Source organism: Agelaius tricolor, unplaced genomic scaffold (genome assembly GCF_023055355.1).
Source record: "Agelaius tricolor isolate 1412-34295 unplaced genomic scaffold, bAgeTri1.0.p SCAF_8, whole genome shotgun sequence".
Taxonomy (NCBI): Eukaryota; Metazoa; Chordata; class Aves; order Passeriformes; family Icteridae; genus Agelaius; species Agelaius tricolor.
Window position 1 is genome coordinate 34,452,215 of NW_027269268.1, and position 16,431 is coordinate 34,468,645.

At 35.2% G+C, this 16,431-nt stretch overlaps 1 protein-coding gene across 2 annotated transcripts in view; it reads right to left on the reverse strand.

Moving 5' to 3' along the window:
* Positions 1-2: 2 nt before the first annotated feature.
* Positions 3-16,431, reverse strand: part of SLC7A2 (solute carrier family 7 member 2) — a 50,448-nt gene continuing 34,019 nt past the window's right edge. Inside the window, exons 5-14 of one of the 2 annotated variants that reach the window (XM_071432287.1) lie at positions 15,789-15,944; positions 12,729-12,894; positions 12,233-12,369; positions 11,351-11,573; positions 8,208-8,344; positions 4,914-5,016; positions 3,529-3,728; positions 3,075-3,241; positions 2,387-2,495; positions 3-1,830 (exon numbers count right to left, since the gene is read on the reverse strand). In XM_071432287.1, the coding sequence (XP_071288388.1) occupies positions 1,652-1,830; positions 2,387-2,495; positions 3,075-3,241; positions 3,529-3,728; positions 4,914-5,016; positions 8,208-8,344; positions 11,351-11,573; positions 12,233-12,369; positions 12,729-12,894; positions 15,789-15,944 (1,577 nt within the window). In that variant the 3' untranslated portion in view covers positions 3-1,651. Of the gene's footprint in view, positions 1,831-2,386; positions 2,496-3,074; positions 3,242-3,528; positions 3,729-4,913; positions 5,017-8,207; positions 8,345-8,749; positions 8,890-11,350; positions 11,574-12,232; positions 12,370-12,728; positions 12,895-15,788; positions 15,945-16,431 lie in introns of both variants that reach the window. The other variant, XM_071432288.1, reaches the window with a different exon arrangement.

Genomic DNA, 16,431 nt, shown 5'->3' on the forward strand with positions numbered 1-16,431 from the left:
TTTCTTTCTTTCTTTCTTTCTTTCTTTCTTTCTTTCTTTCTTTCTTTCTCTCTTTCTTTCTTTCTCTCTTTCTTTCTTTCTTTCATAAAATTCCAGCTCTTATAAAAAATAAGGTGCTCTTCACTGTCAACCAACATAGCTCTCATGGCATCAAAAGTTCTTATACCTAACAATGGAGATTAATACCAATGGTTAGTACCAGCAACAGATTGCAACTCTCCATGACAAAGTCCAACACAGTTCTTACTTTACGGAAGGACTTTTTGTCAATATATTCTTGCAAAACTACTTCATATTGTGGAATTCTTCATGGGACTTGAACCGACTCCTTGCTGAGAAAAAGTGTAAAAATATCTGTGTGCCTTTGACAGATAACATGACTTATGTTGCAAGAAGAACATTTTCTGGTTTTACCAGCATTAAAATAATTGTTTACCCAGCGCTGCCACACCAGTTTGGTTCTTTACATAAATTAGCATTTAGACATTATACCCACATGAATGGATTTGTGGATGTAGGCTTGGCTCACAAAAAGTCCTATGCTAACATACATTTTAAGACGTAATGAAGCAATTAAATACTGTTTTGATAAGGTTTTTTTTTTCCAAAATCCAGAACTCTGGTTTTTTTAGCCTTCCCTACCATCTGAAAAGAAAGCTGGGATTTTGTGCATTAATTTTTTTTAGAAGCAATGTCTAACACTAATCTCAGCAATATCAGTTCTGGGACATGTATAAAGGAGAAAATATAGGGGGAGAAGTGAGTAGTAAGGAGGAAAACTGGATGACTGCTGAAGGTAAGTACCAGATTATGTAAGTACCAGATTATGTAAGTACCAGACTAAGTACCAGTCAGATGAAATTCTGGCCCTTCTGAAGTCAAAAGCACAGAATTTGCTAAATCACATCTGACTGTCACTGTCAATACTGTAACCAACAGATTTCCCTGATGATTTTGCAGAGAACAAGAGCTTCTGTTGTGAGAAGCATCCTTCAAAGAAAAGGCATGCTTAAGTAGAAATCTTGAATGCTACTTAGAGGGACTAAAAACCTCTTAAGTATCTTCACCGCTTAAGTTCTCCATGACTACAGATTAATAGTCATAATTAGAAAAGATAAGCAATTACCTTTTTTTTACATAAATAAATGCTCCTCTAATTTTTACTAAGTATCTAATCCATGCAATTACCATTTTGCAAATACTTTCCAGGCCTGTATGAATGAAATTTATCTCCCATGAGTTACTTCAACAGAAAGAAGAGAATTTAGATTGTTGCCAAAACACATAACAAAGATAAGGAAAAGGTATGAAAGGTACTTATGTTCACAGTGGATTGTCAAATACTCAGAACTTCTTGCAGACAGTTCTAAAAGTCTTCATATCTGATGATTGCCAGTGATTTTGGATGACACTTCAAACAATGTCTCCAAATTTTTGCTTGCTAAAGGGTACTTTAAAAAAAAATTTAAATATTAATCTCCATGCTGTCAATTCTGAAATTGTGAAGATGGATTAGCAGCTTGTCCAAAATATCAGTTAGGCCTTGTAGTAAACACTTTCAAGAGGCACATGTTGGCAGAAATCTTCTGAAATTTCAGTCTGCAACTAAAATGCCAATTGAAGGTTTAAAAGATTTGTGTGTTTGCAGAGTTTAACATTCACTTGTCCTTTCAGGTGGAAGAAATTGATCCCTTTCATTTGCATTTTCAGGGTCATCCACTGGGTTCTTTTCTTGCATCCCACTATTTTCTGAACAAGAATCATCATCTCCATTGCCACGATGACCTTCAACACTGTGTCTGATGCCATAAGCAAAGTAAATGAGGAAGCCTTCCAAAAGGAAAAAAAAAAAGTTCATGGGGTTTTCAGGCAAGTAGTGCATTAAAAAGAATATCTTTTTCTCTGGCTGAACAGATTTTCGCTAAAGACTATTCTTCTTCAGATATCTGGATCAGAGCTCATGTTTCAGGTCTTCCCTGTTTCTACAGGAAATTCTGGTGCATCATTTTTGCATACTTAAATGCTCTAATCAGTTATGGAAAGTATTATCTGTAATTCATGTCTAGATGGAATTAATACCATTTTCTAGATCTAAAAGAGGACAGACTGATATACTGGGAAGAAACCTGTTATAAGCAGGTTTCTACATAATTTTGGCTATATTTCCTGGGCTTACTGGAATTCTTCCTATTACCTAAAAACTGTATTTGTAATTTTGACTGCATATAGATACTTCTGAAGCATGCTCTTCCTTTTCATCAGAAATATTAGCTGATTTTTACTAAATCACAGAGATTTTTTCAAATATTTGAAAGAAATGAATGTTTTAAGATGGGAATCGTGATTTCTAGTGTATGAAGTGACTGAAGTGAACAGAAGTACATACCAAGTAACATCCAGAAGCTAAATCTCATCCAAGTCTCTCCACTTAATTGTACCATCAAGTAAATATTTACCAGTATACTGAATGATGGCAAATATGGCAACAGTGGAACCTAAAAGGAAATATTTAATATGTTTCTATTAAACATAATTTTTTTTGCATGTCACATATCAGGTATGTAACACAAACTAGAGGTAAAGTGTAATCACTAATAAAGAATTGAATTTTTTTTTGGTGTTGTAATGTAGTGAAATTTTTACTGTGTTTAACCAACAGTTTCTATAGATCTTAAACTTTTAAAATACATTATGTTTAATATATATTCTCTAAGGCTATAAAAAAGTTTCCAGTTTGTGTGAACATATACTAGTGAATTTCTGTACTTACAGCTGAAGAACAGTATATGTCTCTTATTCTGAAATGCTCCCCCACCTCCACTAGATTCCTTGACCTTCATCACTACACTTCACGATTTCCATTAAATAACTGATCTTAGAATATACATGAAAGTGCAAAATTAAAGGATTTATACTGTGTATTAAGTCTAAAGGATTGCAGATTACACAGACAAGTGATTGTACACTCATCAACTTCTGATGAGGTTGTTTTCCAGCTTTAAGTTCTCTCTCCCACTCCTTAGAATCCATCCAAAGCTGTCATCAGAGAATAACATAGAGAATAAGTTGTTCACCATAAAGGCTACTTTCTGCTGGTTCTGAGGCTGCCTTTGGATGAGGAGAATGGTGACTATGAAGGATATCACCAATAAAGCAAGAAGGCCAATACTCCAGAGCTCCAAGTTAGCAATGGAATGAATCCCGTATGTAATGAGGACACTGAAGCCACAAATCAAGCAAGCTGTATGAAAAACAAAATTACAGAAATAGGTCACTTAATCTCTGTGTTGAAGAGGAAGTGACTTTTAAGAAGAGTGATAGCAAGCTTCAACATGAACTGTTGTTACGAATATGTTTAATTAAATGAAAATGACCACAGATTAGATTGATTCATGAATGATAAAAGCACAGAATGACACATGTATGACTGAAAGAGGGCATGTTATCAGTGGATTTTTAATTCTGTCTTTAATAAAATCCCACTACAAATGTTAATGCATACATGAGTTTGGACAGCTAAACACTTACCTAAGAGGCCCACTAAGAAGTTAACTATAGTTGCAGTCCGCTCAGTTGGTAAACTGGATGGATTAATCAAAGCCTGAAGACCGAAGTGATTTTCTTCTATCATGTTTATCTGTGACTCACTTACTGCAGATGCTCTTTCAGTTGCAGCCAAAGCTGCTTTTTCTGGAGGGTATTTTGGCTCCTCATAGATGGGTTGGTACCTATGCATAAAACAGAGTAATAACCATAAAGCACACTTCTAAATTTGAACAATATGAATCTAGGAATGTACTGAAGCCCTAAATTCTTTACAGCAGACCTTTAGAACTTCCCAAGTTATAACTGCATTGCAAAAGCATTAATAGTCAGTGTCATATATAAAAATACTATGGCAATTTACTTTTTGGACTGGTTTGCTTGGAGATTGGGGTTTTTTTGCAGTTTTTTAAGCTACCAGAATGCATCAATAGCTCAGATAAATGAACAGTCCCGTACAGAAAGAAACGACAGGGTCTGGTAGTCAACAGCAAGGAAAGAGTAAGGGATCTTGTTTCTGACTTGCTTTCCATACTCTAAGAGGCTTCTAACTGGCATCAACTGAAAATTGGCAACTGCTTTGTTAGATTTTAAATGTATTTTAAAACATCCTTGCCGTGAGTTCTTTTTAAATAGAATAGGCTTCTCTTTTAAAGTGCAAATTATTGCAACAATGAATTTGAGCTGAATTTAAGCTGTTATACTTTTCAAAGTTAATTACTTAGCCTTAAGTAATAAAGGCTGACTTTTTAAAATCAGAAGAGCAATACATAATAAAGTGATCTGCAGCAAGGAATATATAATTCCATAGCTTTACAAATATGACCAATACCAGAGTTTTGCTGAGAAGTATTTATGATCTCACACATATTTGCACTCTCTTCTAGGGCCACCACATCTTAAAACACTTGTCTGGTCTTATATTTCTGACTAGGATAATACAAAGCAACTATTAGAACTTGTTCATCCTGCGAACCACCTGGAATGTCATCCCCTTTCACATATAGTCTCCAAAATGCAATATGCCTGATGTACAGTGTAGATCGTATTCATATACAAGTATCATTCACTGTACTCAAGCTTATATTTAGTACCTTTGGGAGTAATGCTTGGACCAATACTACTTCTGGAAAATAAAAGGTGTCTCGATTTCACCAGAAGCTTTAACCTGACTCACTGCTATACTTATATACCATTGTTTACTTAGAGGAGTCACTGCTTAGCTTAGCTTAGCTTAGCTTAGCTACTGGCTATGCTTAGCTACTGGCTATCTAACAAAAAACATGTCTTGTAAATATGACTTCTGTTTATTTACTGACAAACCAAAAAAAAACCACCACAGTAGAATACAAAGGATATTTTTAGCTCACCTAAGAATGAGGACACAGGTTGCCACAAGTGAATAAGCAAGAAGTGTGCCAATAGACATCATGTCCACTAAAGCCTTTAGGTCAAACAGAAATGCCATTACAGCTAAAAAGAAAAGAAATGGGAAAAAATTCCAGGAGACTGACATAGAATTGTAGCATCATCTACACTGGGAAAGAAATTTAAGATCATCAAGTCTAAGCATAAGTGCCAAGATTAATATTAAAAATATATTAAGCTAAGATTTTAAAACCTGTCTGCAACGTAACTTATTGTTTTACTGACAGCAATATGAGTGAAATCATGATAATCCTTAAAACCACATCTTTTAAAGTACTGGTATCATTCCAAACCTAATTCCCTACAGCTGGGAATCTCATTCATATAGACAGTCCCTGATGAGTCCTACAGTCATGCTGCATAAACAAATGCTTATGTCAGACTTATTTGGATGTAAGTATTTGCACACATATTTTTGAATTTGGGCCATATTAAAAATAAATTTTTATAGAATGAAGTTCAGATCCTGCAGTAGAATCTCACCAAAGGATGGATCCCACTGCCAAACTGAGGAAAAGTCACTGTGGTGTAAAATTTCTGCTGAGCTGGTAAAGAGCTCTATGTGAAGAGGACTTTCAGGAGTTGTCTCAAAAAAAATAGTTTTGTGGGGTTTTGTTTAATGGTTATCTTACTAAAAATAGTTTTCAATTCACCTTCAGGAACAACCAGTAACATCTCTCAAGAATTAATATTCTTATGACCACTGAACTCAGAGGCAGAAACTTCCATGGCAATGGAAGTTATTCTAGAAGTCTTATGTTTGTAAAAGCTAATGCCATATTGATTTGGAGAATCTGGAATATTTTTTTTGTCTATGCTGTTTGCACACAGAAGCACATTATTTATAAAGAAATTAGGAGAAGCTATCAGTAAATGAAAGGCTAATTCCAATTGATTTGAAATACATGTGCTCAAAGAGCCTTTTAAAGTATTTGTATTTTATTAACATTTTTGAGATGCAGATTTTTTGAATCATCAGTAATCTCAACATCAAAAGAAACTATTGAATGTAGTCTTTATACACAGTGTGTATATGCACACCCAAATTATTCTATATTCAAAATATTTGTATTTAATATTTATGATATGCATTTGTTAATGTATTTGTAGACAGCTGCATGAGTGCACAAACACATGGGCACATACTCCTGGTTATTTGATCCTAAAGGAGGAAGCAAAATGTGATTTTCTGAAAACAAGACTGCTGGATTTCATCACTTTTATATAATCTCGGAGTCTCTTTTTCCAATTAAGACCATCCTTTTTTCCCTCAATGAGAGTGGATGTTCCTAAATCCAAAAAGCAATTTGCAGTGTAGATTTTTGAATACCTCTCTGCTTTTCATGTTCTAAAGAGCAAAGCTGAGGAAGAACAGAACCTACTAAAACCTCATGAACAGTAGCTATATTTAATTTTTAATCCCAGTTTCAAAAGGCTACTCTGTAGCCTAGATGTTCTTTAACTTTAGAAACAAGGTGAAAAATGCCCGCAAGTTTCTTCTTAGTAATTCTTCTATACTAAGAGAAAAAAAGGCAGAGTATTTCTTTTCCACCTCTCTTAGTTCTACTCCAAGAGACAACAGTAGGTCCATGAATGGTGAAACTGGACTGACACCAAAACATTTTGCCATGTGCAGAGGTCTGCCATGGTGATAACCACCTGTAAAAAGGTCAGTCACACAGTAACACGTGACAGCTGCCTCAGCTGTAGTCTTGACTTGATAACTTTAATTAGGCGCCTCATCTTAACATTTCTTACAGCTGTAAAATTATTCATGCTACAAATGCATAGAAAAGTCAGATAACATAAGCAGTCACATACATCCACAACTATTCTGTCAAAACTATTTATGACCACAAATTACCAAATATGGATTAAAAAAAAAAAAATAGAAGAAGAAATGCTGCTCCAGCAGTAGAGAAAGTTGTTTTTCCAGTGAGCTGTTGATGCACCAAATTCCTAAAGATTGTCTAGAAGCAGTCCAATGTGAGCTGCTGCAGAGCTACAGGCAGGGCTGTGTAACTATACCAATCACTTTACCAGCTGGGTAATACACTATTCTTTCTTCTCATCATTCCTGTGATTTCACATAAAGATCTTGATTTCATCCCACAAAAGTGCACTTTCAAATTCTTATAGAAGAATATGTCTATAAGATAAATTCAAATAAAATAAAGTTGAAATAATAAAAGTAATGCTATGCCATCTATTTGTACTCTGACCAAATAAAAGGGAACTGATAATAATGCTTCATGTGGGAACTATCTGGATAAAGACTGTGCCTTTCTGCATTATTGTCAAGTACACAGTTTGAGCAAGTGTGGAACACAAGTTCCAGTCTTGTGGCATCTGAGGATGACTCTGACTATAAATAAAAATATTTTTGTCTCATTCCTGAACTTCTTATTTGAGATAAATTTTAGCCAAAGTTGTAAAAGTTCTAAAGGCATGTATTTGATATTTGAATTACTTAAAAAACTTATATATTTTCCTTTGAGCTAAATACTTCTAAAGCTTCCAGTTTTCCCGGGTGATTAGACATCCCACTAAAATGATGATGAAATTTGGGCAAAGCTATATGTACCTCTGCAAGAAGTATGAACCCAAGTGAAAGAGTTGTATGTTAAGAATTTACCTTAGGAGTTGGCAATGGCTCCCAAAATACTGTTTTGGTAAAATATATGTAGGCACCTAGGTGTATACATATATGTGCAGACATATAAGCACCCAACACACACATGCCTCTCAACCACAACCTCGTAAGCCTATACAATCATTTTCTTTGGAAGACAATTGAAAAAATCCTTGTAGTTGACAAAAAAGTTGATCCTGCTGCAAATGCATTTTTTTCTTATATCTCATTAAAAAAAAAAAAGTGAGTTATTTTCCCCCCATTAAAGATGGGATAAACATATTAGGTCTACATCAGACAAGGAAGCCCTGTCAGTAGAGCATCAGCCTAAGGGACTCAGATTAAGTAACAAGCTTATTCACCATATGGGGGTTAATATTAAAAAAAAAAATTAAAAATTGAATTCTGTGGCATTAAGGCCATCACCACCACCATGATTGGCTTGATCTGGAGTTCTTACACCCGTTGATTACTCAGTAATTTTTTTCCCATTGTACATGCAAGGGAAGTTAACAAGTAGCCCTTTTCAAAAATATAAAGTACCATGCACGTGCATAGAGTGTTTAAATCTCAGTTTGAAGTAAAACGGGCTTTGAGAGCTTACCAGAGATGACCCCTGCTGTCAAGGTGGCAGAAACTGGTGCCTGCCTCTTATTCACTTTGGCAAGAAAACTAAAGAGTAAACCATCACGTGCCATGGCAAACAGAATTCGGGGCAAAGGGAACATAGAGCCGAGAAGACTAGAACAGAAAAATGTATAGTTCAAGTACAGGTTATTAAAAGCACAATGCTTTCCTGGTAAACTCAACTACACAAAAAGAAAGCTTGGAGAAGTTAATGGGTTTAGGTATAGTTTTGCTTAGGCTCTGTGTTGCTGCTCTTAGGATTTTGTTTGGTCGACTGATGTTCTTGGTTTTGGGTTACTGTTTATTTTGACCCTAGGCTTTGAAAGCACTTGAGATAAACCAACAAGTAAAAATCTGAGGTAGAAAAAATTTTACTGGTAGATTACTTTACCTAGTAACAAGCAGATTTGATCATTTCAGTCCAAAGCAAGTCAAAGCTGCACAACAGTGGTTTATTTCCATATATTCAATGTGTTTAGCAGTGCACCTTTCTTTACAAGGATCAGCTCTTAGTCTCACCTGCTACTGCACCAGACGATAGAGTAGCAACTAGTGGGGTCTTCGTTTTGGAATTGATTTGAGCTAGACATTTGAAAAGCAACCCATCCTTCGCCATAGCATAGATTACACGTGGTATTGGGAAAATGGATCCAAGAAGACTAAGTAAAAAGCAAACACATGCAACATGGCAAACACAATTCATGCAGAGTTGTATTCATGGACAAGATAAAAAATGTTAATTAATGGCACGTATAGAAACAAAATGTATGGTTGTAAGACAAAACCAGAAAGCCCCATAGCCCAAAGTATTACAGATCAGACACAAATAGGTTTTTTTAACTGCAAAGTTGATTTATTATTATTATATTAATTTAGATAATAAAATTGCTTCATCAGACAGAATCCAGATTATCAAGATAACTCTCTTCCCATCACCATAGTTCTTGAGTATTAATGGACCAGGAACATGTTCCAGATCACACTAACTATGCAATTCAGCTTTAGTATTCCTGGAGAAAGTCTGTCAGTCAGCAGCAGCAAATAAATAAGCATAAGCAGCATCCCTTACACTCTATATTTCCATGTAAGCCTGCTGATTAAAGTAATTCAAAGTGAGCACCATACAAGTGTACTTGGGCAGATTAATTCTTTTGATTAAAACACCTCTAGGCAAGCTGCATTAAGACTTTATTTTGGAAGAAGTAAAGCTAATTAATTTAGATGTTATTAGAACACATAAAGCTTTTAAACTATTGATAACTTGAAGCTCTTAAACATACTTCTTAAATTAGGTGGTTTCTTTCCCTCAAAGAGAAATACTTTTAATTAAGAAAAAAAAGGCGAAATCACAGCCAGTATAACCTCTGCAGCAAGCACACAAGTTTTTAACCAGGTGAAGGGTTTCCTTTCTTACTTTAGAGAAACAACTATATCACTTAAAGAAGGCACAGCTCTTACATGCCACAGGTGCTAGGTACATCCAGTAACGCTTGTGGGACACAAGTATTAAGGGTGGACAGGAGAGAAGTTTTATTGCAAATGAACTGATTTTGATGTATAACTGTACCTTCCACAAAGGAGGTACATTCCAAAAAATTCCAGAAGTTTTTTGTTGTTTTAGCTTTGTAAGATTCATTTATCCTACCGTTCTTTATGTACATTTGCACTCATAATGGCAGTATTAACAAACATCTTTGCCTGGCAAACAAGTTCATGACATAGCACAGTAACAGGAAACCAAAAGCAATTCATCCCAAAGTTTTTTCTTCATTGTACCTCTAAACTGAGGAGCATGAAATACAGTTTCCTTTGTTTTGTTCTAGACTAACATCAGTCAACAGATTGAAAGATTAATCTCTCCACCGGAGTACATATAATTCTTCAGAATACATTGGAAAAAGACCGACAGTTCAAATTTCTAAAAATTTCTTACCATCTCAGTTAGTTTTGTTTTCCAGTATTAATTTCTTTAATCTGGTTTCTTATACATAACTTCTACTATTTATCAATGTAAAGAAAAAAAAAAAATCAATGAAACCCTCTAACCTGAGGGGACCATGACAAATATATAGAAAATAACAAAAATAATCCCAGGATGAACTGTGTAACTGTGACATTCTTCAGTCAGTCCTACATTTCTTTTAGTGTCCTTCTGGAACTACTTCATGTTTCTATCCTCTCCTGGATCTAAATGTTCCTTTCCCTTAAACCATTGCCCACAGTTAACAAACTCATATTCAGGCTAATGCCTGCAGGGTTATGTTGGTGTGCTGTTACTATTGGTGCTTCCACAGGGAACTTGTTTTCCTTCATGGAAAGGCAGCCAGTGCTCTTACCACTGAAGCTCATGGAAATGACTCCTTTCCTACATAAGCTCAGGTAAAAGATTGGCATCAGCATTTTTCTATCCCTAAATTCAAGTATCAAGCAATTTTCTATTTTATTAAAGTGTTTGTATCATATTAAAATTGGGGCGTAATATATTTGAACACATACTAATATATATTGTGCCTTCCCTGATCTTTTTAATCAAAATAATACGTTAAGGTACATTCATATTTCACATAGGGAATTAAATTATAGTATTTTCACAGCTATAGTCTACATCTCAAATACCCACACAGAAACCACAGGAAGGGATGATGTCAGAAGACAGACTGGCTGCTGGAGGAAAACAGAGACAGGCAATGAAGATGAGGAGTGGAGCTAGTTAATCATGTCTTCAATTTTGCCTGCAAATACACAGAGCCCATAAAGTTGCTGAGTCACTGGGAATAGACAGCAAAAGAAAGGAAAAATGGGGGAGATTTACTTTGTCAGTTAATAAAGATAACTTGCAGGTCATATGTTTGAAAATACTTATACATTAAAAAAAATTAGGTGTAATAAGCTTCTACTAAAGAGGTAGAGTTCAATAACAGTACAGTTTAGAAAAAAAGGAGCCCAAATTAACACAGCTATTGTCAACTAGACCTGCTTAAGTTTAATACTTGCTTATATTACTTATTGTTAATTCTTTGCAGGGACTGAGCCTTCAAAATGAACACACGAACATACAAACAAATGTAACATATTATTAATCAGCTTTTCCCAATAGAATTAGTATTTCAATGTCTTTACCTTGTAGACAAAGCACAGAGAGATCCCACTGCTACAACGTATTTAGCAGGACCCCATCCAACATATTCAAATGCTACTGGCAGAGGACTTTTCTCATCCAGGAGATAGTATGGCATCATAAGTGTCAGTGCAGCTGAAACCAAGCAATAGGCCATGAAGCAGACAAGTAGGGACACCACAATTCCTATGGGTATGGCTTTCTGAGGATTCTTGACCTCTTCTCCTGAAAAAAGAAAAAGAAAATGCCCCACCAAAAATTTGTACTATTTTTCCCCTTCAGCTTTTAGAGACAACATCAAAGACAAATCACTTGTTAATCTAAGTCATGAGAATCAGATCTGTAATAGAAGTTTTAAAAACCTGAGTAAAATAAACTGAGATGTACAGAACAGAACTCAGTATTTTGTTGTCAGAAATAGCATTAAAATAGTGGTAAATTAAAGGCCATAAAATACATTTTATATGCAGAGTATTCCAAGCCCATAATTTTTAGTTATTTACCTCACTTTCAATGTACTCGATATACTCATTCCCTATCAGGCATTGGGAAAGACACCTTATATCAGAGAACTGTAAAAGTGAGCAGGTGATTAACATTATTTGAGCAGAAAAAATATACTAAGCACTTTTCAGACTTAGAAAGCAGCAATCATTTCTTTAGAACAGGAATGAAATAAACAGAACCTCCTCCTTCTTACCAGAAAGACAGCCACATTCAGGAAAGAACTTAGACTCAATCTACATTGACTGAAAGAGCTTTGGAAGAAAGCAAAGTAAGAAGAGTAGACTGAGTATTATATTTTTTGTGGTTCTTTGGGGTTTTTTTTTTTGCAAAAATATCCCCATGTTAAACATATATACACACAATTATAAACACTATACCAGTTGTTGCAATGCAGTCAAATCCAACAAAAGCATAAAAACAGGTTGCAGCACCAGCCAATGTTCCTGTGAAACCATATGGCATAAAGCCACCACTCCCATACATACTTGTCACATTTTCATAGGATGAGCGGTTCCTATAAAGGACAAAAATACAGCAGAAAGATAATTTTCCCCCCCTCCATTATTGGTACGATAATACGATAAATACATGCACCCTCCTACCCTAGACCTCTAAAAAAAAGTTTAAATGTTCTCATCATAACAGAGGTCTGCTTTACAAAACTGCATGAGATTACATTTTTATGTCCAAACTTGTAAGAAAGAGAAGAATAACAGCAAGAGGAAGAATGTCTGAATCAAGTAACTACCATCTTACTTACTTTGAAGTTTGTGACAAAACATATTCAAACACTAATAGTGTTTATTATAATAAAGCATGTGTAAGAGGAAACTGCTAGGAATATGAGAAAGTAAATAGATTTTTAAAAATTACTCTGTTACTGCAGTAAAGTTTCTGAGATATTCTTCACTTTTCTTCCAGTTGTCAACTTCACCTTTCACAAAACCAGAAATAATAACGAAGACCAAGACCAAGATGTTAACAGCAGTGAAAATTCTATTCACCCATGCAGACTCTTTTACTCCAAAAGATAAAAGACCTGTAAAATAGAAATATTTTATAGATGTGAATGGCCCATTAAACTAATAAAATGGCATTTAAAGAAGGGATACATGTGAAAGAAGGTGTGCGCATGTGTGCGTGCATGTATATGTATATGCAAGTACTGTGAATAATACTAAAAAAATCACCCACCAGATTTTAAAAAAAGCATTATCACAAACTTGCTAGACTCTTTAACAGCATGACAATAGGCAAATATATTGGAAACCACAAAAGAGAAAGCTTCTTCTTTAAGTATTTAGAAGTATTTTTAGCAATGGCTACTTTTTACTTCTCAGAGATGCCAATCCATATCTCTGTTTTATGCCATGGAGTAAAAGTAGCTACAAGAATACTGTACTTTGTAAAAATAGATTGGTAGAATATATTCCTTTCAGAAGAATTATCTGTTAGATTAAGAAAAGAAGCAGAATTATTAAATTAAAAATATGACTGATTGACTCTACATTTCTCAGGGCACACCCATCAGAGTGTGCTTCCTAGTTCATTAATAGCAACTTTAAAAGAATTGCACACCTCATGTTTGTAACAGTGATGCACAGAGATTCTGTGAAACAGTCAGATACAAGATACACATAGCTTTAGATTACAGAGTAGAACATTTAAACAATCTGAAAGTTATTCCATCGGGATTCTACTTTATCATTAGATTACAAACAATTTTAAGTGCTAGAGTGTTAGCAATTTAATGGAACATGCAGTAAGCAGATCAGGAAAAATTAAATTGGAAAGTTTTAACAGATCCTTTGCACTCTAAGCATTTCCACTAATATCACATACATACTTTCCCTCATTATTTAGAGATTAAGTCTGAAAATTTTAAGCCTCTCAAAGTAATGTCTAAAAGGTTTCTGACTCCTCTAATGAGATATTTGCTATCTTATCAGAATACAGAAATTATGAGCTGCTCAGGTTTTCTTCATCAATGACATTTCTATTGAAATAGATGTATGCTTTCTTCAGCTCAGTTTTTCCCAAAAAGGCAGTGTCTCAATCAGCCTAATGCAGTGTGAATCATAGTTTGTGCATTTTTTAAGTCCTTTCATTACCAGAAAAACCAAAACAGAACAAAAAAACCCAAACTCCACACAAAAAATAAACCCCCAACCCCCCAAAATTAAACAAACAAAACCCAAAAAACCACACAAAAAACCCAAACAAAACCAAAAAAATCCAAACCCCAGAGGTTTCCGTGTACTTTTCACTGTGCTTAGCACATAACATTTTCTGTAAAACATCACCTGCTACTCCTATGATTCAGCTTTACAAAGCTCACAATCCAATTACTGTATCATGCTCAGCCTACACAGTCCTGAGCCATCCCCACTTCCCTCCTTTCAGCAGTGGGGAATTCCACCCAGTTCAGTCACTGAGGGTTTGGCTTCTGATCACAGACACCTGGAGAGGCAATTTGCAGCAAAAATAGGAAAGGAGTGAAGAAAGAATGATGGTAGGGATGAAAACACAGGATACAAATGAAAACTCAGTAGCAGTGATGAACAACAGGGGAAACATTTCCCCTTTTTTCAAGAACCTCTAATTCTTATGTTCTGAAGCAGCAATGGCAATGGAGAAAACATGAAAGATGTCAGCATCTAAACTAGGACTGTATAGTTTGGTTTGTGGTGTTTCAGTGCTCTGCTTTTCAGGGTGTTAATTTTTGTCTCCTTTATTTGGAAGAGGTAGAACTGAAAGGTCTGCTCCAGTTATATTCCACATTCATTCCCAACCCTCCTGAGGACATAAGGGTCTGAACTGGTCCTACAGGCAATTCTTAGCCACAAATGCGGCAGGATGCTGGACTAAACCAAGTCAACTCCCAGATCTTCCTAAGTATAGGAAGCCATTCTTTTATGTACAGAGACCTAATAAATCTTCACATGCACTGGTCATTCATTCTAGCAGTAGGTAGAACAGAAATATTTTCCTGTGTCAAAAAACCCCACTCAGAACAAGAGAACAGGTTATATACTTATAACTTATTTTCACTTTCCAGAGAAGAAAAGCTTCTGCTTTGGCTTAATCCAAAGAGAGACTGCACATGACAAGTATATGAGATATGGGTAAGACCTCTACTGAATATTGAAATGCTTCTAGTATTGCCTGAAAACAAACTGCACGCTTTAGAATACACTTCCTTTTTCCTTCACTCCCAGTGCCAGTAGGAACATTTCTATATGGTAAATAATTGCTAAACACAAACATGGAAATAAGTTGCAGTATTTTTGAGCTTTCTGATCCCTCAAATAGGAGATAGCCAGTTTGTGATTTAAAAGCATGATACATGAGTAAAGACAAAAATAGGACTTAGAAGAGTAGACAGGAAAGGTTTACTCAGGTTTCAAACTGGTCTGTTGGTCCATATAAGTACCTCGGGGTGCCCTTTAGGTCAACAAACTCTAGGATAAACAACTGAAGACTTAAAAAGGGGAACTTTATTTTATACCAAATAAGAGAACAATTTAGGTGGAAAAACCCCCTTACAAATGCCCACTACATGCACAACTTGTAATTTAAGGAGACCATATCACCAAACTACAGAGCTTAACCTCCAGGCCATTCCAGAGGCATTTACTGGTGACAGAGCCATGAAAACACTGAGAACTGTGTAATTTTCCTGTTACCATAAATCTGTAGAATGGGTTTTATTGAAAAAAAGTATGAACAAGTGATTAGTTCATACCTCAGTTTCAAGAAAAGAGGGTGCATGTGAAAATTTGGTTATATACATGTAATTCACAGAGCCATTGTGCCAGTACAAAATGTGGCTCTGAACTTCCTTAAGCTATTTCCGGTGCAAAACCCTACAATTTAGCACTTTTAACTGTAAAATATCACAACCACCATAAGTTAAGCCATATATTTTCTTACCTGATAAAAGTAATATAAGGAGTACAGCAAAGAAGTCAGGATACTCTGCTAGCCCAGAGTAATTCATTTTGAAGTAGGCACTGAAGAAATGACCAATCCGTTTTCCAAGAAGTTCATCAAAGGTGCCACTCCAGGCTCTTGCTACACTTGATGTACCTTCATAAAACATATGCATGTTTAGGCTTTTACAGTGGGATACAGCTACTTCTACTGAAAAGGAAACAAAACTAAGTCTGTTACTACTTGTATTTTAAAAAGCAGAGCCTGTGATGTTTGTTTTGCTGAGGAATTTTAATGCTTAAGAATTTTGCTTGTTAAATGGTAAAAAGTTTTCCTAGAACCAAAATATACAATTTTTTTTTGCCTTGTTTATTCCCAAAAGATTGCAGAATTATTTCTTTGTCATTTATGTCTGATCCTGGATGAAGCTTATTTCAAGCTATTTCTAATTTCCATTACATATGTTAAACAATAAAACGTAACATAAGAAAGCACTTTAAGAAAGAACATAAAGACAAGTTTGCCCACCCGTAAGTAAAGCAAAAAAAAATTACTAGCAAGACATATGGTACTAGAGTCTGTATTTAAAATTAATACACTCCTGTGGCAAAGAGTGCACGGCCAAATACAATTTGGCCAATCT